The following is a 24,801-nucleotide window of genomic DNA, read 5'->3' on the forward strand; positions in this document are numbered from 1 at the left end:
ATGGTCGGCAAGAAGGGAGAGCCCAAAAAGGATGCGGAGGCCAAAGGGAAGGGGGGCAAAGGGAAAGGGAAGGATGGCAAGAAGGGCAAGAAGGATGCACCCAGCGAGACGGAGGAGACCTCAGACACGGAGCTGCTGAAGGCAGAAGAGAGCGAGGAGACGGAGGTGGTGGAGGAGGAGAAGGAGAAGGATGAGAAGGAGAAGGAGGAGAAGGAGAAGGATGAGAAGGAGAAGGAGAAGGATAAGGATGAGGAAGAGGCAGCTGTGGAGGAGCCCAAGAAGGGGAAGGGGAAGGAGAAGAAGGGGATGCTCAAAGGGGTGGGGATGAAGAAGCCAGGCCGGGGGAAGAAGGTGCAGGTGGAGACAGAAGAGGAGGAGGGTGAGAGCGATGCTGCGCAGACCAAGAAGAACCTGAAGGGCACCTCCAAGTTGGTGATGGGGCTGGCGACTGACAATGCCAAGAAGAAGAAAGGGGCCAAGGGTGCGGGGGCCAAGGGTGCGGAGGCCAAGGGCCAGCCCAAAGCATCCGCAGAGCCTGGTCTGGCCGAGGAGGAGGAGGCGGCAGCAGCGCCGAAGGCCCGGGTGAAGCGGAGCTTCCGCAGCACCTCCAAGCTCTTCCTGGGCTTCAAGAAGCTGGGGCTACGGCGGCCCAAGAAGGGGCAGTTCAAGAACACATCCCGCTTCTTCTGGGGGCTGCAGAAGCACAGCACCAAGAAGAAGAAGAAGAAGAAGAACAAGGCGGTGCTCAAGTCCACCTCCAACCTGATGGTCCGGTTCAAGCGCGTGGGCAAGAAGAGGAAGGAGGCAGCCAGCAGCTCCCCGCCGGCAAAGCCGTCCTTCCTGCTGCTGCGGCGGGGCGGGCAGGTGGCCGAGGACAGCGCATCCCTCTTCCGCCGGCGCCCGGAAAGGAAATTCAAGCCACGGGCACAGGTGTTGAGCAAGGCGGCTGCCGCCACGAGCTGGCTGGCCAGGAAGGTTCTCTCCCGGCGTGGGCGGCTGGTGGGGGGCGGCCGGGCAGCCGACGCAGCCTGGCTCACCCGTATCGGTGCCAGGAAGCTGCCGTTCCCCGCAGAAGACGAGATCCTCAGGCATCGGGCCAACATGAAGCGGATCCCTGGCGGCGGCGGGCTGTCGGCCCCCAGCGCCGCACGGCACGGCCAGGAGAGGCAGGGCAGCATGGTACGGCGCCCGTCCCGGCGGCGCTCCCAGCGCACGCCTGCGGAGATGCCGGTGCCACGCTATGGGTGGGCCGAGGAGGAGGATGGAGCCTACAGCCGCCGGCGTGGCTATGCCAAGGAAGAGGATGGAGCCTACAGCTCCCGCCGTGGCTATGCCAAGAAGGAAGATGGATCCTATGGCACCCGGCATGGCTATGCCAAGGAGGAGGAGGGAGCCTACAGCCCCCAGCATGGCTATGCTGAGGAGGATGGAGCCTATGGGCCCTGGCGTGGCTACTCTGAGGGGGATGATGAAGCCTACGGCCCCCGGCACGGCTATGCTGAGGAGGAGGAAGGCTACATCCAAAACCCAGCCTACCCTGCAGGGTACGGCTTCGAGGACACGGTGCCAACCTCCTATGCTGACTACCCTGGCTACGAGGCAGATGAGGACTATGGCTTCTACGGCGGGTTTTGGGAGGAGGGTGACCCACCAGGGCACCCCTATGGCTACGCGGAGCTCGAGGACGAGGGACCATTTGGAGGCAGGTCCCCCCTTGCCCTCTACGACCCTTACAGCAGCGACCCAGAGTATGGCGAGGAGGCGGAGGGGCCCTTTGGCTACAGAGGGGAACCCTACGAGGACTTCGGGGAGCCCCTCGCAGGGGGGTACCCGGGGGGCGATTACCCCGAGCATCGTATCCAGTACAGCGAGGGGGGGTGGGCGCCGCATGCCCAGTCCTCCTGCAACCCCTACGCCCTGGCCCTGGAGGAGATCGCTGAGGCCGAGGAGCCCGAGGAGTGGGAGGAAGAGGAGGACGAGGACGGGGAATATCCCTTCTCCATCCTCAGTGCCTCCTCGCTCCGGGGCATGAGGGAGACGCTCTCCTCCAAGCTCTCCCTCAATAGGAAATTCAGGCTCTTTCCCCGGCCCCAGGTCAAGCTCTTCGGCAGGGACCGCCTGGACGTCCCCCTCCCACCGTCCCCCCACCTGCCCGCCGCCCGTGACGAGGACGACTACGACGAGTACGAGCCACCTCCACCACCGGCAGCCCCCAACCCCACGGCACCCCCGGGATGGCGGGTTTCGGCAGCACGGGCGTGCGGGAGCCCACTGGGGCAGTTCCTCCAGCGCTCTCTCTCGCAGCCCCCCAGCCACCTGCCTCGGGGGGCAGGGGGATTTCGGGACCCCCGCACCCCCCAGCCCTCCTACAGACGCTCCAGCCGCAGGCTGGCAGGGATGGAGAGCGCCGACTCGGGGGGCCGGGAGCCCCCAGTGCGATCATTTTCAGCCAGGGACACTTCCCCAACGGCGGGGCCCTGGGAACAGCCCCCTCCCCGAGAGGTGGGGGCTGTGCGGCGGCTGTCACTCCGTAACCCCTTCGCCAACCCCGGGCGCTCCCCATCACCGCCACCATCCCGGCAGCCCCCCGGCAGCATGCAGGGCGAGGGGCCACAGCGATCCCCCTCCCTAGGGGCCAGCCTTCGGCGGTTCGACCCCGAGCCCCCCACCCCACCACCAGCTGCCCCCCGCTCAACAGGGCCGGTGGGGGGGAGGCGTTTGGGGGTTCCCGTGGTGGGGTCAGGGAGACCCCTGTCCCCACGGCCTTCACGGCGGAGCAGCCCCCCCGGGCTGCCGCTCCCGCAAGCCTGGCCCCGGCTTCCTGAGCCCCCCACCAAGGCAGTGAAGCCGCTGCAGAGGACCCCTTTCCTGGCACCGAGCTCTCGCCCCAGCAGCCGCCGCCTCAGCCCCCCTGGTCCCTCCTGGGATGCGGATCTGGCCCCCTGGCAAGGTCCCACACGGGGTCTCGCCGGGGTACCCCCACCTCCCAGCCCTGCTCCCAGCACCCCCAAAACCTTCATCCAGCGCATCGGGCAGCCCCTTGCCGGGATGGCCCCCCGCTCCTCCACGGCGAGGCCAACTCCGGCTGAAGTGGGGGCCCGCACCCCCTCCCCAGGGCGCTCTGTGGGGCAATCCCTGGCGTCACTGCTCGTGGAGAGCATGGCCCCCACCGAAGCCCCTCCATCCTCGCCACCCACCCGCCGTCCCTCCTCCCGCTTGCCCTCCTTGCCCCAGCGCCCATCCCGGTGGGACGGGAGCACCCGCAGATCACCGAGCCCACCGGCGGGTCACCGGACATGGGCTGACACCGGCCGCCCCGTCACCCCCTCCTCCCCACGTGGTGACCGCAGCCCCTCGCCGCAGCGTCGTGCCGCTTTCCCGGCACCCCACGGCCGAGCCCCCGGCTCACCGGCCGCCCTCCGCCGCGGTGCCCGTACCCCGGGGCCGGCGGAGGCCATCGAGGGCGACGGGGCGGCCGGGGAGGAGGGCGCGGGACGCTACGCGGTGGTGACGCCGCAGGTGCAGAGGTTGGGCTCCTTCCGCCGGGCCTCCCGCATGTACAAGCAGCACTGGTCCACGCAGCACGTCGTGCGGGTGCGGGAGATGCCTGACGCTTGGACGGCCGAGCAGGGTCTCCCCCGGCAGCCCAGCCAGCGTGGCCGCCGGTGGGTGAGCCAGCGGGGAGCCAACATCGCCCGATACCTGAGCCAGCGCTCGCCGGCGGGTGGCTGGAGGGACAGGCACCCCTGGGTGGCCGGCTACCTGGGCACCAAGCAGCCCTGGCGCAGCAAGGTAATGCCAGCGGGGAGCCCACTGTGGATGCCGGCGGTGGGACGGAGCCGGGGGGGCAAGCCGGCAGCTGGAGGGACCCGGGATGGGATGTTGAGATGGCTACCAGCTCACTGGGGCATGAAGCCACCAGAGCCGGAGGGGTTTCAGTGCCCAGGATGGGGGGCTATGGGGACACTGGGTGCTGGCAGGGGTCCTGCTGTGGGGGACCAGGGTGGAGGTGGGGGGCTGGTCATCACCCGCTGTGTGTGTCCCCCCCCGTGCATGGCTCCCTTGGGGACACTTGACTCTTATGTATGGAAATGCTGAGACCTGATCTCCGGCTGGGATGGGTGTAGGTGACACGCTGACCCGGCGGGTGTCCGCTTTCTGCCTGTCAGCTGGCTGGCTGCCAGCATGGCCTCCTGTGCGCCACCTTCCCCACATGGCCATGGGGAGCAGCCCCCAGCCCCAAGGCTCAGCCACCACTGCAGCCCCCATCCATCATCTCCCCTGGAGGTGCCACCCTGCCCAGGGGTCTCCATCATCCACCCTTTGCAGCCCCCATGGAGGTTTGGGTGAACCGTGGGGTGTTGCGGTGGGGGCGGCACAGCCAGCTCTACCTGTTCCTGCCTGCCCATGGCAAGTGGGACCGGAGCTCTGCAGGAAGCAGCCTTTCCTGGGACAGTCCCCAGGGATGCCTTGGTGTCCCCATGTCCCCATTTCCAGCGCTGCTGCTCTCCCTCAACTTGCGACACTCTTGCTGGGGGACCTGTTTTAGGGCTGTGGGATGCTTGCTCCTGTCCCTGCCATCGCTGGCTGCAGGCTCTATGGTTTGGGGTCACAGATGGTGGTTTTGGGGTGGTGGCAGTGACAGGGTGGGTCACCAGAGGGGGTTGGCACAGCCCTGCTGTGATGGAGCTGGGCTGGGTTGCTCCATGCAGATGCAGTCACTGTGCAGCCTGCCTATCGTGCGGTACCAGGAGCCACAGGAAGAGGACGGGCTGGAGGACATGACCCAGCTGGAGTGAGTGTCCCCATCCCCTTCTCCACGTGCTGTGACCCAGTGTTGCAGGGACCAACAGGACTGTAAACACCCCCCACCATGCACCCCACTACTCCCACTGCTCCCCATCCCACCCCAACACAGGGTCTACTCCAGCCTCCTGGGCGTGGGGATGTGCTGGGGGACAGCAGACACCTCCTGTCCCACCACCACTCCCTAACGCAGCCTCTGCTCCATGCCAGGGACCTCCAGGAGGCCGCGGTGCTGAGCAACATCCGGACACGGTTCGAACGGCAGCTCATCTACGTAAGCTTAGGGGTGCACAGCATCCCCTAGAGACCCTGGGTGTGGGTTCTTCAGGGCGGTCATCGCTCTCCAAGCCCTCATAGCCCCAAACCTCACTCTCCCACAGACCTACATCGGCAGCATCCTGGTGTCAGTGAACCCGTACCGGCTCTACAACATCTACGGGACAGAGCAGGTGCTGCAGTACGAAGGCAGAGCGCTGGGCGAGAACCCACCGTGAGTACCCGGGTGTTCCTGAACACCCTGTGGGGGACAGGGGCACCTCTACCCCCCATCACCCACCCCCTAACAGCAGCTCCTGGGCTGGATGGTCCCACGGCTCCGAGGACCCTCCATTACTGAGTGCTGGAGCAGCTGTGTCCATGCGTGGGGATGCTTGGGGTGCAGTGGGGGTCCCCATGCTGGGATGAGGTGGCACTGCACTCCCCACCTCTGCTTTCCTCCCCACCCAGGCACCTCTTTGCCATCGCGAATGTCGCCTACTCCAAAGTGATGGATGCCAAACACAACCAGTGTATCGTCATCAGGTGGGACACAGCTGTTCCCCAGCACAGCCCCCCCGGGATGGCCCCTCATCAGCACTGCCATAATTAATGGTTGCAGGATGATGCTGTCAGCCTGACCCGTCCCTGGGGCCAATGGGTGCCACTGGGGAGGGGGTGCTGGGTGGGTTTGGGGTGGGCACACCCCTCTGGCTCCCTGCTCAGCTAGTGATGGCCCCGGCTGTGCCCCTTCTCTGCGTTTCAGTGGGGAGAGTGGCTCAGGGAAGACCGAAGCCACCAAGCTGATCCTGCGCTACCTGGCAGCCGTCAGCCAGAAACGCAGCACTACCCCGCAGGTAGGGTACTGCCCTGGGGACATCCCTGTCCCCATCCCCTTGCCTCACTTCCCTGTGTTGTCCTCCACCCATTGCTCATGGCTCTGCTGCTCTCTCTTTGTCCCCACGCTTCCACCTGGACCATGGCAGATAGAGGTAACGGGGGGGGACACATGGGCTGGGACGGTTCAAAGGGACTGAGCATCATGGTGGCATCTCTGCCATGTCACCCCAGCAGTGGGGGGGATGGCAGGGATGGACAGCAGGAGCTCGGTGCATGCATGTGCATGGCGTCCTTGTGCTCTCCTGCACCCTTGTGCAGCCCAGCCACGGTGCATACCTTGAATTTTGGCACCCATGGGCGTCTGCACAGGGCAGGAGGTGGCAGGGAGGGTAGCATGGGTGGTAGGGTGACAAGGGGGGTCCCCTAACCATGGGGACAGCCTGTGGTGTGTTGGGGTGCTCAGGCTGACCCCATGGCTCTCCCCATTACCGCGGCAGATCCTGGAGGCGACCCCCTTGCTGGAATCCTTCGGCAATGCCAAAACCGTGAGGAACGACAATTCCAGCAGGTTTGGGAAGTTTGTGGAGATCTTTCTGGAGGAGTAAGTAATGCTGAGCAACACTCCCAGGTAACCTGCCCCAGACCCTGTGTCCCCCCCTGCCCCTCAGCTCTGGGGTGGGATGCACATGGGGATCCTTTTGGGGACAAACTGTGGTGGGAGAAAGGCGATGTCACCTGAAGACAGGCAGCGTTTGCTGTTCCTTGTGTAGAAGCAGGGGTGCTGCGCCCTGGGCTGGCACTCTGCCCCGTCCTGGTCCCTGTCCCTGTCCCCATGGCTGGTTCCACCCTGCTCAGTCCCAGTGATCCCAACGAGGGGGGTGTGTGTGCCCAATTTCACCCCAGGGTGCAGCGGCTCCAACCCTCACTCACGACTCTGGTGTGGGCAACTCTCCTTGCCCATGTATCCCAGTGGGGGGCAGCTGGGGACTGGTACTGACCCCGCCATGTGCTGCGGGAGCACTGGGGCCTGAGTGGGCACCAGCGGCGGGGGCACAGTCCCTCCGTGCTGAGGTTGCCAGCCGTGTGCCCGCTCTCGCCCCTGCAGCGGCTTGATCTGCGGTGCCATAACCTCGCAGTACCTGCTGGAGAAGTCCCGTGTGGTCTTCCAGGTGGGTGACAAGGGGGTCCCAGGCTCTGCCCCCCCCCGCCCCTTCTCCCCGCCACCACTACCCCAGAACGGTCCTCTGCTCCCCAGGCCAAGAGCGAGCGCAACTACCACATCTTCTATGAGATGCTGGCAGGGCTGCCCACCCAGCAGCGGCAGCGGTACTGCCTGCAGGGCGCCGAGACCTACTACTACCTGAACCAGGTAGCGCGCCCCCTGCCTGAACCCCAACCCCCCACCCGCTTTTTGGGTGGCTGGCCAAGCTTGGGGTGCCGGTGGGTTCCTGAGTCCTCCTGGATTTGGTGTGCAGATGGGGAGGGTGCTCAGGGCAGGGTGTCACCCCCAACCCCCACCCCTGGGTGCTGCCCTCTGGGACCCGCTGATGGCACCGAGGGGTCCGTGCCAGGGTGGGAACTGTGAGATCCCCGGCAAGGATGACGCGGAGGATTTCCGTCGGCTGCTCAACACCATGGAGGTGCTGAGCTTCAGCGTGGAGGAGCAGAACAGCATCTTCCGCATCCTCTCCTCCGTCCTCCACCTGGGCAACGTCTACTTTGAAAAATACGAGGTACCCCAAGGGGAGCCAAGCTACGCTCCTTGGGCCCGATTTGGGATGCGGTGAAGGTGTGTGGGGGGTGTCACCGCATCCCACCACTTCACTGTGTCCCACAGACTGACTGCCAGGAGGTTGCCACGGTGGTGAGCGCCACGGAGATCCGGACGGTGGCTGAGCTGCTGCAGGTCTCCCCTGAGGGCCTGCAGAAAGCCATCACTTTCAAGGTGACGGTGAGTGTGGAGTGGGGACATAGGCAGGGAGAGGGGGTCCCTGGGGACCATGACTGGTGTTGCTAAAACTCTGTCATGATATTGGTTTTGTGTACCCCAACCAGGAAACGCAGCGGGAGAAGATTTTTACACCCCTGACTGTAGAAAGTGCCGTGGATGCCAGGTAGAGGGAGGGGGGAACTGTGCTGTGTGGGGACATGGTGGGTGTCTGGCCCTTGGGGACGGGGCAAGAGGTGAGATGCCAGGCTGGGAAAGGGGACAGTCGAGTCCCCCAGTGCAATTAGGCTCTCCGGTGATTAAAACTGCAGCCTCCAGGGCTGTCCTATGCACAAAGTGAGGCTGTGATGGGTGGTGGCCAGGGTGGTGGGAATGCGTGCCGTGCTGTGTCATGCCAGAGCTCCAGTGCTCTGTTCATCTGTCCCCCTCCCCAGGGATGCCATTGCCAAGACTCTCTACTCCCTGCTCTTTGGCTGGCTCACGGACCGCATCAACAAGCGGGTATACCCGCGGCAGGAGGCCCTCTCCATCGCCATCCTGGACATCTACGGCTTCGAGGTGAGCAGGATCCACCCTGGCTCCATCCCCCAGGCCACCAGCCCCAGGGCTGTGGGGTCTCAGGTGCTGTTGACCTTCCTTCTTGCAGGACCTCAACTTCAACAGCTTTGAGCAATTGTGCATCAACTATGCTAATGAGTATCTGCAGTTCTTCTTCAACAAGATCATCTTCCAGGAGGAGCAGGTGGGCCAGCGAGTGGTGGCGGGCTCTGGCCCATGCCACGTATCACCATGGGGCCGGGGCCAGGAGGCTGACGGAGTGCTGGCCCTGCAGGAGGAGTATATCCGGGAGCAGATCGAGTGGAAGGAGATCCCCTTCACTGACAACCAGCCCTGCATTGACCTCATCTCCCAGAAGCCCTACGGCATCCTACGGATCCTCGATGACCAGAGCTGCTTCCCCCAGGTGAGGGGCTGCCCAGTTGGCAAGAACGGCAGCACCAGGTGGCCACTGTGCCCAGGGTGACACCATGGCCCAGGGCTGCTCTGCTCCTGGGCTGTCCTGGACAACCTAGGAGACCTCCTGGGTTTATGAGAGCTGGACAAGCCTTGAGAGGTTCCAGGTCTGTGCCACTGGAGAAACTTCTCCCAGAGGACTTGCTTTTGCAGGAATTACTGAAAAAACCCTCCCATCTGCCCCATAAAAGAGAGAAGGGTGGTTGCACCCTCTCTGCCGATGGGGAAACTGAGGCACACAGCAGCAGATGCCCATGTCTGTGCAGTTGCTTGGTGGCAGAGCTGAGAGTGGGGTCTGGCTGTTGTCCAGGCATCCCCATCTTGGTGCCTACATCCCCGGGACTGCTGAACAGCCCAAGCCATGTCTCACCCCTGCGTCTGTCCCCAGGCCACCGACCACACCTTCCTCCAGAAGTGTCACTACCACCACGGGATGAACCCGCTGTACACCAAGCCGAAGATGCCGTTGCCTGAGTTCACCATCAAGCACTATGCGGGGAAGGTGACCTACCAGGTATGTGGCAGTGGGATGCCCAGCAAGAATTTTAAGGAGGGTTAAAGAGGAGGTTTATGGGGTTGATCCTGCACCAGCAGGTGAGGGACAGCCCAGGACGTCTGGCTGGGGGCCACACATCTGGTCACCACCTGGTTCTCCTTCCCCGCCCCTCACCATGACGTTTTGCTCTTTGTCAGGTTCACAAGTTTTTGGACAAAAACTATGACCAGGTCCGTCAGGACGTGCTGGACCTGTTCATCAGCAGTAGGACCAAGGTAGGACCCTGCCTGGCCCTGGCTCCACAGTGCTGGAGGGACATGGGGCATGGGTAGCCCCCTTCCATACATGCCACTTTTCATGTCCCCAAGGCTATGCCCCTGTGGCTGGTGAAGCCCAGGGGGACCATGAGCAGAGGATGCCTCCAGCTCTGCCCCGTGCCCTCTTTCCACTGGGTCTTCTGCGCTTTGACTCCTCAAACATGGGCACAGATGGGCATACAGGTTGCTCTTGTGCTCCTCCATCCCCATCTGGGAAACCCAGCCACAAACAGGGGATGCAACTCGCTCGGGGCCAGGCAAAAAGGCAGTGGCTGGGCTGGGAAGAGGATCCAGCAGAGCTGCACCATCCTGGCCACCTTCCTCCTCCCTAACCCTTCCCATCTCCCCAAGGTTGTGGCCAACCTCTTCTTCGGCCATGCCCAGGTGATGGCCCGGCAGAGGAGCCTAATCAGGAGGAGCAGTACCAGGACACGGAGGTACAAGGCCCCCACTGTGGCCGCCCGGTTCCAGCAGTCACTCCTGGAGCTGGTGGAGAAGATGGAGAGGTCAGGGTGGACAGAGCAGGCAGGGCAGGCAGCCACACCATGCTCTGGGAGCAGGGTGACAGCCAGACCTGAGCCGGGGGGTGGCCAGGCTGGCTTTGTCCCCTGTACCCCCTTGCTGATGGGGTCTGTCCAACGCAGGTGCAACCCCTTCTTCGTGCGCTGCCTCAAACCCAACAACAAGAAGGTGAGATGCCGATGCTGCCTGCCCTCGCCAGCATGGGGGGTGTGGCAGGAGCATGGTGGAGCATGGTGGGCCTGCACGGCCACTGAGGCTTCTCCCCATCCCACCCCCAGGAGCCGGGGCTCTTCGAGGCTGACGTGGTCAGCAGCCAGCTGCGGTACTCGGGGATCCTGGAGACCATCCGCATCCGCAAGGAGGGCTTCCCCATCCGCATCCCCTTCCTCGTCTTCATCGACAGGTGCCTGGGGGCTGTGGGTTGGGTACCACAATCCCAGTGAGGGGAGACCACAAAGCTTGTGGGTATTTTGTGGGGCAGTGCTTGGCCTAGGAATCTCCCCCACTGGGAGCTCCCTGCTGTGATGCACAGCACTGGGAGGAGCTGCTTTCCCAGGCATGGTGCTCATCACCACGGGGATGGTCTGTGAAGTATCCTGGTGGAGTCCTGCATGGTGATGGTGTTGCGGACTTGCCCAGGTATCGCTGCCTCGTTGACATGTGGTCCAATGTCATTCCCAATGGGGCCAACTGCGTGGAGATGCTGAGGAATCTCTGCCCTGTCAACCCCAGCATGTACTACGTCGGTGTCACCAAGGTACCATCCTGGTCTCGGCTCTGGTGATGCCCTGGGGAGGGTGGCCGAGGTGGGGGACTCACAACATCACCCCCCCTCCCAGCTCTTCCTTAAGGAGCAGCTGTACCAGGCGCTGGAGAGCAAGCGAACCCGTGCCCATCACCTGGCCGCCCTCACGCTCCAGCGCTACGCTCGCACCTTCTTCATCAAGAAGCGCTTCCGCTCCCTCCGCCGAAAGATTGTCCTCCTGCAGAGCCGGGCACGGGGCTACCTGGCCAGGTGGGGGTCCCAGGGGGATGGCGGGTGTGTGCCAGTGGGTGGCAGAGTGTGACGGGTGCCCTCCCGCAGGCAGCGGTACCGGCGCATGCGGCACACACTCATCAAGTTCCGGTCGCTGGTGCACATCTACGTGAACCGCCGGCGGTACCTCAAGGTGAGGTGGGGGCTGACACATCCTGGGGGTCCCAGGCACCAGCTCCCATCCTGCTGCATGCTCAGTGGTGGGTCTGGAGAGGGAACAGCGGCACCCCTAGATCCTGAGGCCCCCCACATCCCATCCCCATCACATCCTCCATGCCCCGTGGCGTGTGGGCAATACCTCCTTGGGGTGAAAGTCTGGTGATTCTGGGGGGGGCGATGGCACCCTTGGAGGGGTCCTGCTGCCTCTGGGTATCCCTCCATGCTGGTGGGGGCTCAGCACAGCTGCTCTGTTTGCAGAGGAAGGAGGATGCTCGCCGGCGGGCAGAGGAGGAGAGGGAGAGGATGAAGCAGGTAATGGTACATGGGCATGCATTGGTGGAGGGAACGTCCATGTGTGATGTCTGTGCAATCCATATTTCTGTGCCTTCATCCCTGCCATGTGCTTGCTCGTCCCCATGCTGCTGGCCAGGGCACCCATGGGTGCTGGGGCAGGGAGCAGCGTGGTGAGTGGGTACATCCCTGTGCTGGGCTGGCAGGAACTGACAAGGAGGGAGGTGGTGGACGTCACCCACCTGGAGATCCCAGCTGAGCTGATGGGGCTGCTGGAAGCTGCTGCAGGTGAGTGGGTCCTGCAGCACCACTGGCACCATTCCCAGCCCCTTGTCCCCATCCCCATGGCCATGCCATAGCTTCCCACTGTACTGTAGCCTCCCGGGAGGTGAACGCCGGCTGTGTGGTCCTGGTGCCACCACCAGCGCTGAAGCCCGACTCCAAGCTCACCCTCCCGCTCGACATCAATGACTACCCCATGGCCAAGTACGTGCGGGGCCACTTCCAGGTAAGGTGGGCGCTGTGGCCCGGTGGCGGGGAGCCTGCCCCGGCAGACAGCCGGCTTTCGGGGAGTCCTCGGCGCCCTGGTCGTGGCTGAGCAGTTAGGTTCAGGGTCCCCATGGCAGCTCTGCCCGGCGGCTCCCCGCACCATCCCACCGGGCTCTGCCCCGGCTTCGGCCCTGGGGATGCCACAGGGTGTGAGAAGGGGCCGGATCCGGGGCGGCTGCGGTGCTGTGGGGAGCCGGCTGCCGCCTCCTTCCCTCCCCTTGGGTTCCTGTCATCTCCAGAGCCCAGGGGGACCCCACTGAGGTTATCGGAGAGAGACCCACCAAGCCCTCCTGGATGCCCGGCGCAGGGCGGATTCGGAAACGCTGGGGCGGGAGACCAGGTTGCTTTGCTCCCGGGACCCTGGCCCCATCTCCGATCACTTTGCCCTCTTCCTCCTCCTCGACCCGTATTTTTGCTGCATGTTTCCTAGTTCCCGGCATCCCAAACAACAGCACCAGGGCCAGATCTCGCTCTCAGCCTCTCCAAGGTGCTGGCATCTCTGGTGCTGCCAGCACAGCCTGAGCCCGTCCCTGTCCCACCTCTGGGAGGCTGCTGGACCCATCCTGCACCCCAGCCCCTTCACAGCCCCCATCCAGCATCAATGCCATGCTCAGTGCCATGGGGCTGGCCCCCCAAGGTATGGGGCTGTCCCCAGGGCCTGGGTAGCCATGGGTGCGGGTGTCACTGCAGGAGCCAGCGTTTGGGATGCTGACGGCCCCGCTGGCAGCCCCCCTCACCCGGCTGGATGAGGATCTGTGCCATGAGGCTCTCAGCCTCTTCCAGCTGGTAGGTGGGAAGGTGCAGGGTCTGGCACCACAGTCCCCTGCCCGCTGCCTTCCTGGGGCTGGAGGGAGGACCTCACTGTCCCTGCGGCAGATCCTGCGGTTCATGGGGGACCCAGGGCTGGGCGGCTCACAGGAGACCCTCTTCGGCAACTACATCGTGCAGAAGGGGCTGTCGGCACCAGGGTTGCGGGACGAGCTCCTGGCACAAGCTGCCAACCAGGTCTGGCGTAACACCAATGTCAACAACGAGGAGCGGGGCTGGCTGCTGTTGGCCGCCTGCCTCAGCGCCTTTCCCCCCTCCGCCGCCTTCGACAAGTACCTTCTCAAGTGAGCCAGGGCTGGGGACGGGGATGGGGACTGAGGCTGGCTGGGACCCTTGGGGATAGCCTGGTACTCATGCCTGAGGACACTGTTGGGTCTCTCCAGAGGCTCTCCAGACCAGCTTGGCACATGCTGCCCAGATCCTACCAGGTCCCTCCAAGATCCCTTGGGCCATATGTGCCCAGGGATGCTACCCAGGTCCCGCTGGGGATGCTCTAAGGTCCCTCCATGGTCCTTGGGCCCAGCCTGGCACGCATGGCCAGGGATTGTGCTCAGGTTCCTCCAGAATCCCTTGGACCAGCCTGGCACATACGTCCAGGGGCACTGCCCAGATCCCTCTAGGGATGCTCTGAGGTTCATCCATGGTCCCCGGGGCCAGCCTGGCACACGTGGCCAGGAATTATGCTGAGGTCCCTCCAGGATGCCTCTGGCCAGCCTGGCACATGTGCCTAGGGATGCTCTTAGTCCCTCTGTGGTCCCCTGGGCCAGCCTGGCACACATGCTTGGGGATGCTGCCCAGGTCCCTCCTGCAGCATCTTCCCTTCCCTGCAGGTTTGTCTCTGACTACGCCTTTGCTGGCTACAAGCCGGTGTGCCAGCGCAAGCTGATGCACGCCATGGCGCGGTCGCAGCTGGGTGCCGAGGCCGCCCGCGCCTTCCCGCCCTCGCTGCTGGAGTGGACAGCAAACCGGCAGCAAGCCAGCATGGCGCTCGACCTCCACTGCTTCAACGGTGCGGGGCGGCGCAGGGCTGGGGACGTGGCAGTGGGGAGGGTCAGTCCCCGCTTGACCACCCTGCTACCATCATGGGCAGGAGGTGACCGGTGGGACCTGCTCACCACCCATCCCTCCCCAGGCGACCAGTTCTCCTGCCCCATCCACTCCTGGAGCACAGGCGAGGACCTGGCAGGGGATGTCCTGAAGCACAGGTACCTGCCAGTTTGGCACCTCCCCAGCCAGCGGGGCAAGCTTGGGGCACAGCATCACCCTGGGGCCGCTTCAGGTGACCTCAGGATCTGGAATGCCCAGCTTGTGGGCAGGGTGTCCCCATGGAGCCAGGGCACTGCTGGCAGCCTGTCACCATCCCCAATGTCCTCCTGTTGGCAGGGGCCTGGTGGAGGGCTGGCGTGGCTGGTCCGTGGCCATGAAGGCAGGTGCCCAGTGGGCTGAGCTGGCCGGCCATGACTATGTCCTGGACCTCATCTCTGACCTCGAGCTGCTCCGGGGCTTCCCCAAGCAGAAGTCCTGCTTCCTCGTCGCATGGGAGGGGGCTGAGAGCCGTGGCGGGGAGAGCTGGGCGTAGGTACCTGGGCAGGGATGGGTCCCCCACCATGGGGCTAGTGGGGAAATGCTGATGCTGGGCTGGATGGGTGCTGGCAGAGGTGTGGGTTGGGGTCCTGGGTGGGGGTCTGGCACCCAGTGGGTGTGGGATGAGCACATCCTCCCTCCCTGCAGGGTGCTGGGACACGGCTTGGATTTGGATGAAGTCCCTCCTCCTCCAGCCGTGAAAGCCCCCACGCTGCCATCCACGGAGGCGTACCCCACCCATGGTAGGGCATCTTCTCCCCTGGCCCCCCCAGAGCTGCTGGTGGGGCCGTGCTGGTGAAGTCCTGTCGTGCTAGTGCAGCCCTGTCACTGGCGGCTCATGCCTCCTCATACCCCAACAGATGGGGAATTTGGGGAGCCCCGGAGCCAGAAGGGTCTGGACCGGTACCTGGACAGCCTCTTCGACCCTGTGCTCTCCTACGGCAATGGGGTGAGAGGGACATCCCCCTGCCCAAGGCAGAAAGGGTCCAGCATTTTGGGGATGCAGGTGGCTTGGCCTCTGTCCCCTGATGCCTGCCCCCCAGGAGCTGGAGAAGCCAGCCGCTGTCTCACAGAGGATGAAAGGAGGAGGTGGCACAGGAAGGGGGGACAGCGGTGGCGCTGAGCGGAGTGGCCCCCCAGCGCCCGCGGAGACGCGTCAACTGAGGGGTGAGCACCCAAAGTGCTCCTGCATCCCGACCCAGCTCCCTGCCTCAGTTTCCCCACCTGGTCCCTGGTCCCTCCTGCGGGGGACATCCCTGCACCCAGCACCCCACAGCTCCAGTACGGGGCTGCAGAATGTTGAGCTCTCCTCCTTTGCTGTCACAGGCCCAGAGCCAGCCCCGTCCCCGCAGCGCCGGGCAGATGCCAACCAGCCACCTGGACCCCTGGTCAGTGGGGCAGGGCTGGGGGGGCTGGGAGGGGTTGAGCCCTGCCCAACCTCTGCTGTGGGGCAGCTCTCCTGGGCAGCTCCCTAGGGACGGAGACAGCTGGGGGGATGTCGGATCCTCATGGCAGTGTCCCTTGCAGGGCAGAGCAGTGGAGGGGCCACCAGTCCGTGCCCCACAGCCCCGGCCCTACTTGCAGAAAGCTGGTAAGGGGTCCCAGTGCAATGGGGGGGGGCAATGGAGACTCGTGGTCCCAGGTGTGAGGGCGATGTCCAGCCCCCCCTGAGCCACCTGCTTGGCCCCGCAGCACCCGTGGGCCGGCGCTGGCCGGGCGAGCTGGTGCGGCATTCCCGGCTCAACTCGGAGCACTTCCCACGGCCCACGCACGACATCCGCAACATCATCCGGCAGTGCCAGCCGGCCCCGCGCGGCTCCCAGCCCCCCAGGTACCCACCCCGGCTTCTCCAGCTAGTGTGCAGGCAATGTCAGGGTGCAGGCGATGCTGGGGGTGCAAGTCATGCTGGGGTGCAGCTGATGCCAGGTACAGGTGATGCTGGGATGCAGGCAATGCTGGGATGTAGGTGATGCTGGGATGCAGGTGATTCCAGGCACAGGTGATAACGGGATGCAGGCGACGCCAGGTACAGGTGATACTGGGGTGCAGGTGATGCTGGAGTGCAGGCTATTTGAGGCGCTATCTCCACAGCAAGCTCTTTGGGAAGAAGCTGGACCCTCACGAGGAAGCCATGCAGATCCTGAAGGAGCAGCTCTCAGCAGCCCGGGTACCAGCGGCTGTGGTAGGGATGCGGCTGCCCCCGTGTCTACTAGGCTGGGGGAGCCACCAGCCCTGACTGCAATCTGCTCTCTGCCTTGTAGGGCCCCAAGGAGGTGGTGGCCACAGTGAAGCCGGTCACCACTGGCAGGTACCCACCACGAGCGCCAATGGGGCGTCCGGTGGCCACCAGACCCCCAGGTATTGCAGGGCACCTTGTCCCCTGGGGGGGCTGGGGCAGAGTGGGGCACCTTATCCTCCCTGGCGGCACCAGGTGATGCCTAATACAGCTGAACGTAGATCCAGCTCCACAGCATCCTCGGGGGATAACCGCTGTGTTCAGCTAAATCCTTCCCACCCCACATCTGTGGTCTGTGCCTCAGTTTCCCCAGGAGGAGAGGGGTTGTTAGTGGTGCCCCCTCCCCTCCACCCCACCCCCAGGGATGTGCAGGGCTTTTCATCCCTTTGCAGTCTCTATCTCGCGGGAGCTCCCATCTGAGGGGCAGCAGGTCCAGACCCAGCTGCACCGGAACTGCAGCGAGGACTTCTACACCTACCACAACGTGCCCTGGAAAATATACATCCGCAAGGAGGTGCGGAGATGGCGGGGGGCAGGCTGGTGCCAAAGTGCTGTGGGGATAAAGGGGGCTTTTCGTTGAGTCCAAGCCCCTGCAGGGTGGGTGATACCAGTGATGCTGTACTGGTCTCCCTCCTGGCAGGTTTTCTACCCCAAGGACAGTATCAACAACCCACTGCTGCTCGACCTCATCTTCCGGCAGGTGAAGAACTGAACTGGCCCTAAAGCTCCCCTCGGGGGTCCCTGGGAACTGGGGTATCGCCTCACCTTGGCTGCCCCAAGCCACAGGGACCATGCAGGGCAGAGGAGTTGCAGGGGCGGGGGGCACACCGCTCCCCCTGCACGGCCCTGCTGGTCCTCACCCCCTTTCCCCAGATCTTCAACGACACGCTCTCCGACACCTGCATCCGGATCAGCCAGGAGGAGCGGCTCCGCTTGAAATCCCTCTTCGGTATTCCTTGCCCACACCCCTGCATCCCACTGCTCCCGTGCTGGGGGGCTCACATGCTGGGAGGGGCCAAACCCAGGGGTCTCTCACACCCAGCCATTCCGCTGCCCATCCTCATCTCCTGGGCATCTCCAGGTCACAACCAGCTCTGCTTGAAGCCGGGGTAGTTTTGCCTCCAAATTCAACAAGTCCCCTGTCATTTAGTGTTCCACAAAGTGACGAGTTGTGTCAGGTCTCAGCCAGGATTGCTGCATTAGGGGTTGCCCAGGGTGGGGGCGGGGGGGGGCACCTGTCTCTCTATCACAGTCTTGCCAGGCTGGGGAAGGGGATGAGCATCCCCACTCTCCCCTTGAACCCCGCATCTGGATCCTCCCCAGGGAGGGGGGACACTCACCAGTGGGTATTTCTCCCTGCAGCGGAAAACAAGCTGGACTCCTTCAGCCCCGTGGCCACCGAGAGCGTCAAGAGGGAGATCATTGCTGCAGCCCGCGATGGCTGCGAGGTGTATTTCTCACGCCTCTTCCCGGCCACGGTGAGGGTCTGGCCGTGCGGTGGGTCGGTGTGGGGGGCACTGCAGCCCTATGCCCCTGGCTGAGGCAGCGTCCTGGCCCTGCAGGGCAGCGTGGGGACAGGCGTGCAGATCCTGGCCGTGTCCCACACTGGCATCAAGCTGCTGCGGCTGGTGAAGGGCACCAACGTCCCCGGGGAGCAGCTGCGGGTGCTGCGGACGTACAGGTAGGGTCAAGGAGCTGGGGTGGTCGGGGTGGGATAGGTGCTGTGGGTGCCGGGTGTTTCAGTCTCCCGTCGCCCTGCCCCAGCTACACCGACCTGCTGTTCGTCACCACCCCGTCCAGGAACATGCTGGAATTCAACCTGCGCAGCGAGAAGCTCATCCTCTTCTCCCCCAAAGCTCCCCAGGTCAAAGCCATGGTCGACCACTTCATCACGGAGCTCAGGAAGGTGGGGGGTACCCCGGGGCCAAGGGGGGGCAGTGAGTGCATGTCCTGGGGGCTGAGCTCTGCCTGTGTTTGGGGGGCTGGGGTGGGCAGTGAAGGGCACCCTGCAAATGGGACCATAGCTGAGGGGAGCACCCTGGGGTGGTCCTGCAGCCGTGGGTGGTTGAAGCCCTTGTGCTGGGTGTGCGTGGGTGTGCATGGGTGTGCCTGTGTGCACGGGCTGTGCCACCCCCCCCCGTGCCCAGGACTCCCAGTATGTGGTGGCTGTGAGAAACTACAGCCCGGAGGACGGGCGCCAGCTCAGCTTCCACAAAGGGGACATCATCCACCTGCAGCCGCTGGACTGCCCCGAGAGAGGTGAGTGGCCCCTCACAGCCCCCCATGCCAAAACACCCTCAATGAGGGGTATGGGGGCAGCAGGACTGATGGCTTCACTGGCCCTGGAGGTGGCCATGCCCTAGACTCGCATCCTGTGACACCCTGTGTCCCCATGATGTCCCTGCAGACCACTACTATGGCTGCGTGGTCCGCAAGAAGGTGATGTACCTGGAGGAGCTGAAGACAGGCACCCAGGATTTTGGTGGGTGCCATGACGTCCCTGTACATGTCCCCAGTACACATACACTGCCCTGAGCTGTGTCCCCTCCTGAGGCTGGGGCACGGGGCAGGATCCTGCCTCTGCCACCCCCCAGCAGGATGGTCTGGGCTCTTTTTGGCACCGAGCTGATGCAGGGGGATGCTCCCCTGCAGTTCCCACCCTGGGTGTCACCAAGTGCTGCCTCACATCCCTGAGGGATGGGCTTTGTGGCCTCCGGTCTGTGCCATTACCTTGAGCAATGCCAAACCGTAGCAGCTTCCAGCCAAAACCCGCAGCCAGCCCCCCTGGAAAGAGACTTTTTGGTGGGTCACCTCCAGGGCTGCCATCCCGAGGCCATCCCCACCATCTGCCCGGTGCAGGGTGGAAGTTCGGGGCCATCCATGGCAGGTTGGGGCTCTTCCCCACCGAGTACGTCCAGCCCGTCGCAGCCCCTGACTTCGTCCACTTGCCAGCGGAGAGGAAAGAGGAGCCCAGGGACAAGCAGGGCAAGGTGGCATCTTCCGCGGCCGTGGCTGTGGCCGTGGCCTCCACCGCTGTGGCCCAGGAGCTGGACCGGAAAACCGAGGTGGGTGCTGGCCCAGGGCTGTTGCCGGCATGGTGTTGGCTGTGCCCAACACCCACCGTCCCTCTCTGCAGGTGTCCCCCACCAGCACCGCCTTTGTGGAGGGTCTAGGGGGAGATGGCAGCGCGCGGCTCGGGACCGGTGTGGGGACCTGCCCCATGCTGGCCTTCGCCCGGCAGTATTTCCGCGCAGCACGGCATGGGACCACGTGAGTGCCTGGTGACAGGATGGGGACAACCATCCCGTTGGGAGACCCATGCTCACCCATTCCCTTGTCCCTCTCCTAGGGAATCCTGCGGGACAAGGACAAAGAGGGATGTGCCTGATGTAATGGAGATGCTGACGTTCACCAAGGTACAGGGAAGCAGGGTGCCTCGGGGTGCCCCTGCTCTGCTGTCACCTGTGGGTCCCTCCCAAAGTCCTGGTGTGCTTGGAAGCACCCCAAATGCCACCCCAATCCCATCCCCCTGGCTGCTCCTGGGAGCTGACCCTCTCCCCCTCCAGATCCCCATCCAGGAGTCACTCATTGAATTTGTGGATGGTGGCATCAGCAAACTGGCCACTGAGGCTTTCCAAGGTAGGCAAGGGGACACAAGCACCCTGACCCCCTGCACCACAACCATCCCCAGCCCCATCCTCGGAGGAGGATGGGGGCAGGACTGGGGTGGGCAGATGGGGTGGCCTGGGAAGGGTTTAGATCCTGGTCCCACTTCCCCAAGTGCCTGGAATATTGCCCACACCCAGTGGAGCACGTGCCTGGGGAAGGGAAGGGACAGGGTGAGCTGTGTCACTGTGTGGCTTGGTTGTTCCCCAGCCGTGATGAAGTTCATGGGTGACCACCCTCTGCGGGGACAGACGGAGCTGGATGCCATCTGCACCATCCTCAAGGTAAATCCCCCTTTGGGGCGGGTGAATCCTGATGGTGGCCTGAGGAGGAGGGTGGCAACAGGGGATGTGCCTGTCCCCCAGCTGTGCGCAGAGCACGAGGTCCTGCGGGATGAGGTGTACTGCCAGATCGTCAAGCAGGTCACCAACAACACCAGCTCCAAGCCGTGAGTCCCTGCACCCACGGCATCTACCCCAGCTGGGACAGCATAGTCTGGCTCAAGGGACACTTGCGTCCCCGGCCAGGCTGAGCAAGCCCAACGTGGGGGGAGATTCGGGCACCCCAACCTCACAGAGGGCTGTGTTCCTCCCCAGGGTGGTGGGTGCCATTGCAGCTGCTGTGGGCACCCTTGCCCTCCCTGGGGGCTCAGCCCTGGCTCTTCCTGGCAGGGAGAGCTGCCAGAAGGGCTGGAGGCTGCTCTACATCCTCGCCGCCTACTACAAGTGCTCCGAGGTGCTCAGGCCCTTCCTCCTGGCCTTCCTGCAGGATGCCAGCAGGCACCCGGAGCTGCCCTTCCAGGGTAGGGGCTGTGCACACCCAGCACGTGGTGGGGAAGGACACCCAGGGGTGTCACAGGGCTCTGGAGAGGTGGCTCTGCCCCATCCTTCACCCTGGTCCCCGTCCCCACCAGGCATAGCCAAAGCCTGTGAGCAAAACCTGCGGAAGACCCTGCAGTTTGGTGGCCGCAGCCTCTTCCCCAGCAGCATGGAGCTCAAGGCCATGGTGGTGAGAACGGGTGCCCATGGGGCGCAGAGCAGGGCTGATGTCACCTTGAGATTCACCCTGGAGGTTTGGGATCCCACCATGGGCTCAGGATCCCCACCATGGCTTCAGGATCCTCCCCCAGACACTGCCCTGGGGCTGAGCTGATGGCCTCTTGCTGGGGTGGGGAGCCTAGTCCTTTGTGGGGGCTGCTCTCCTTGGGCACCGCTTTGGGGGTGCCCTCAGCTTTCGGGGTCCCCAGCAGGGATGCAGCTCTGTGCATGCGGGGTGGGGGCACGATGGCTCACCCGGGCCAGATACAGGATGATCCCCATATGATGGTCCCCGTGGAATAGCTTGGGGATTTGGGGTGTCTTTTGTGGTCTTGCTGTGCGAAGGGCACCCCCGCACCCCACTGTGTCCCCCCCGCACCCCACTGTGTCCCCCCCCATGCAGGCTGGACGCAGTGCCAAGCGCCAGCTCTTCCTCCTGCCCGGTGGCATTGAGAGGCACCTCAAGATCAAGACGTGCTCGGTGAGTTGGAGGGGACAACAGGCTTAGGGACAAGAGACTTGGTGCAACCCAGGCTTGTGGTGACCCCCAGGTTGGGGGCACCCCGAGGCAGTGGGGCTGCACCCCTCGTCTGTCCCTGAGCTGGGGGACTTTGTTCTCTGGGAAAGGGACATCCCTTCCCAGGGGAGCCGCACGGGATGAGCCTCAATGCAGGACGCGTTGGTGGCCCAGAGCGTGGCAGGGGGGATGTGGTGGTGTCCCATCTGCCTGTCCCCATGCCCAGGTGGCTCTGGATGTGATTGAGGAGCTGTGCAGCGAGATGGGCCTGCAGCACCCGGAGGCTTTTGACGAGTACATCCTCTTCGTGGTGACCGACAGAGGTGAGGGGCCGGCAGGGACAGCTGTGCCGCTGGTGGGTGCCACGTGTGGTGGCCACGCTCAGGCTCCCGGGGCGGCGCAGGGCAGAGCGTGCGGCCGCTGACCCGCCGGGAATACATCCTGGACGTGGCTGTCGAGACGGAGCGCCGGGACACCAACTACACCTTCTGGTGCCGCCGCGTGGTCTGGAGCCAGCCCCTCAAGTTCGACAACGAGCTCTACGTCACCGTCCACTACAACCAGGTTGGGCCACCCCACCAGGCTCCCCTGGGGCCACCTCCCTGTCCCCCCTCCGTGTTCACAAGCCATGTCCCTGTGTTCTGTCCCCCCCCCCAGGTGCTCCCCGACTACCTCAAGGGGCTGTTCACCATTCTGCCGCCCGTGAGGGCGGGAGAGCAGCACTTCCCGCACGTGGCCAAGCTGGCTGCCCTCCAGCACCGAGCCAAGGACCACCACCACGTCCCCACTGCGTACGACCTGGGGCATAGGGGTCGCGGGGGGGGGGACGGACGGACATCCCATGGGGTGCAGGACTCGCTGGCCAGCGCTGGCCCTGACCTCCGGCTCCCCGCAGGCGGGAGGTGCAGGACTACGTCCCCCCACAGCTCTTCCGCCTGCTGAAGGCCCAGTCCTGGCTCCACATGGTGACCCAGCACATGCAGCAAGCCCAGGCGCTCAGCGCCCACCAGGCCAGGGCACAGTTCCTGGGTGAGCGGGCACAGGACCGGGATGGGGAGGGGATGCCAACGGGGAAACGATGCTAACGGGGAGGTGAGGCTGCTGGGGAGGTGACGCTGCCAGGGATGCAATGCTAATGAGGACACAGCCTAACGAGGATGCAAGGCTGCTGGTGATGCAAGGCTGCCGGGGATGTGATGCTGCTGGGGATGCAATGCTGACTGCGTCCTCCTAACGAGGACACAATGCTAATGAGGAGTCAAGGCTGCTGGGGATGCAAGGCTGCTGGGGACATGATGCTTCTGAGGATGCAAAGCTGCCCAGGAGGCGATGCTGCCAAAGATGAGATGCTACCCAGGATGCGATGCTGCTGGGTGGCTCCTCCCTGGGGAGGCTGGGACAGGCAGACCTTGGCCCTGCGTGGAGCCTGGGGTGCTGCACATGGCGGGCAGGACTGCGATGGCAGGGCAGGGCAGGCTGCTCCCAGGCCCCACGCTTGGCCACCCACTTTCCCAGCAGCCTGCAACGGGACCCCTTGGCTGCTCCTGGTTCAGAGCCTGAAGCCACGCAAAGCTCTGGGAGCTGACCCAGCTCCTGCCAGGCATGGGGCTGGCTGGGACTCTTGGCAGAGCTCCCGCGGGTGCAAGTCACCCCAGGGTCTGGGCGGGAGGGGGTGGCAGCGGGTGCTGAGACCCCATCCTCTGCCCCGCAGGGCTGCTGAGTGCCTACCCCATGTTTGGCTCGTCCTTCTTCTACATCCAGAGCTGCAGCAACAACGCCATTGTCTCACCCTGCATCCTGGCCGTCAACCAGAATGGCCTCAATTTCCTCAGCAAGGAGACCCACGTAGGTGGGGGGCACAAAGGCCTGTGGGCACCACCCAGCCCCCCTCCTCCTGGTGCAGGGACAGACCCTGGTGGCACTATGAGATGTGAAGGCAGGTGGGGGGTGATGTCCCTCTCCAAAGGGGGCAGTGTCCCCAGGTTTGGCCTCAGCTGACCAGGTCTTCCTGCCCGTGCCCACCTTGTGCTAGCGATGCAGCCCGTCCCCCCCCCAACACCTCCATCCTGTCCCTGTCTGCACCCGCTCCAGTCCTCGGTCCCCTTGGGGGGGGGGGAGGGGGGGGACGGGGAGAGGTTCCCGGGTCTCGTGGGCCACTTGTCCTGTCCCTCCAGGAGCCCATCGCCAAGTTCTCGCTGAAGGAGATCCAGTCGACGCGGACGCAGCGGCCGACGGCCGGATCCAGCTACCCCTACGTGGAGATCACGCTGGGTGACCTCCTGGCCCAGGGCATCACCCAGCTGCAGCTGGAGCAGGTAGGTGACACCTGGGGGTGTGGGTGGGTGTGGGTGCCCTGCTGGGGCTCCCGCCGTGGTAGCATGGCCACCAACAGCGTGTCCCCCCCCCACCCCGTCCTCGGCAGGGCCTGGAGCTGTGCCGTGTGGTGGCCGCGCACATGGAGCGGCTGCTGGGAGCCCGGGAGAAGAGGCTGACGCTGCCGCCCAGCGAGATCACCCTGCTCTGAGCCCGCCGCGGGGGACAGAGGATGCATCCACCCCGGGGTGTCCCCAGCTCGGCTGTCCCCCTGTTGTTCCCCCCGTCGCTGTTGTTCTTGGGGTTTATACACGCCCGTGAGCCCGGCCCGACTCGGCGTCCGTGCTTTCCTGCCGCCCTCGTTGCTGCGGGGCGTGCTTCCCCCACCCCCCGTGCCTCAGTTTCCCCCTGTTCCCATACACCAGCTCCCACACAGCCCTCTCCCTCGGTGTGTCCCCCCCCGCGGCGTCCTCGTCCTCCCGTCCGCTGCCGGCAGCGCGGCGCCCCCCGGTGACCCCGGGCCGCTTGTCCCGCTCCGCCCGCCCGCCAGGGGGAGCTCGCGCCCCGCCCGCCGGCAGGCACCTGGGCGGCCACCCCAACCCCTCCTCCTTCCCCCGCCCCGCGCCGCCGCGCGCGCGCCCGCTAGGCCCCCCCTCCCATCATCCCACCCGCGCCTCCTGCCAGCCGCCCAATCAGATGCCGGCTCGGGCCGCTCGCGCCCGCCCCCCCCACCCGGGCCAATCAGCGCTGAGGCGGGGCGGGGCGCCGCTGCCCCGGTACCCGTTAGGGCGCGAGGCGAGGGCGGAGGCGGCTGCGGCGGCCGGGCGGGGGCGGGACCGCGACCGCGGCGTCGCCGTACGTACGTAGGTGCGTGCGTGCGAGGGGCGG

At 64.8% G+C, this 24,801-nt stretch overlaps 1 protein-coding gene across 1 annotated transcript; it reads left to right on the plus strand.

Moving 5' to 3' along the window:
* On the plus strand, window positions 1–24,124 carry MYO15A (myosin XVA). Its single transcript, XM_074158321.1, has 64 exons — window positions 1–168; window positions 232–3,792; window positions 4,713–4,795; window positions 5,017–5,080; window positions 5,187–5,296; window positions 5,533–5,607; window positions 5,828–5,918; window positions 6,399–6,502; window positions 7,007–7,070; window positions 7,157–7,270; window positions 7,473–7,634; window positions 7,739–7,852; window positions 7,957–8,015; window positions 8,284–8,407; window positions 8,496–8,591; window positions 8,682–8,813; window positions 9,252–9,377; window positions 9,557–9,634; window positions 10,028–10,182; window positions 10,321–10,366; window positions 10,477–10,601; window positions 10,838–10,955; window positions 11,038–11,213; window positions 11,283–11,367; window positions 11,652–11,705; window positions 11,891–11,972; window positions 12,062–12,192; window positions 12,924–13,019; window positions 13,110–13,345; window positions 13,892–14,070; window positions 14,194–14,266; window positions 14,445–14,636; window positions 14,793–14,887; window positions 15,005–15,093; window positions 15,188–15,311; window positions 15,471–15,532; window positions 15,672–15,735; window positions 15,837–15,975; window positions 16,236–16,326; window positions 16,406–16,502; window positions 16,773–16,894; window positions 17,021–17,080; window positions 17,254–17,329; window positions 17,743–17,858; window positions 17,943–18,061; window positions 18,145–18,286; window positions 18,528–18,639; window positions 18,788–18,862; window positions 19,240–19,445; window positions 19,517–19,650; window positions 19,730–19,796; window positions 19,947–20,019; window positions 20,257–20,330; window positions 20,412–20,494; window positions 20,718–20,848; window positions 20,960–21,054; window positions 21,487–21,564; window positions 21,827–21,923; window positions 22,004–22,164; window positions 22,258–22,391; window positions 22,496–22,629; window positions 23,312–23,445; window positions 23,775–23,915; window positions 24,023–24,124. Exons 1-64 carry the CDS (start codon window positions 1–3, stop codon window positions 24,122–24,124), a joined length of 10,500 nt encoding a protein of 3,499 aa, XP_074014422.1.
* The last annotated feature ends 677 nt before the right edge of the window (window positions 24,125–24,801 follow it).

Source organism: Numenius arquata, chromosome 14 (assembly GCF_964106895.1).
Source record: "Numenius arquata chromosome 14, bNumArq3.hap1.1, whole genome shotgun sequence".
Lineage (NCBI taxonomy): Eukaryota > Metazoa > Chordata > Aves > Charadriiformes > Scolopacidae > Numenius > Numenius arquata.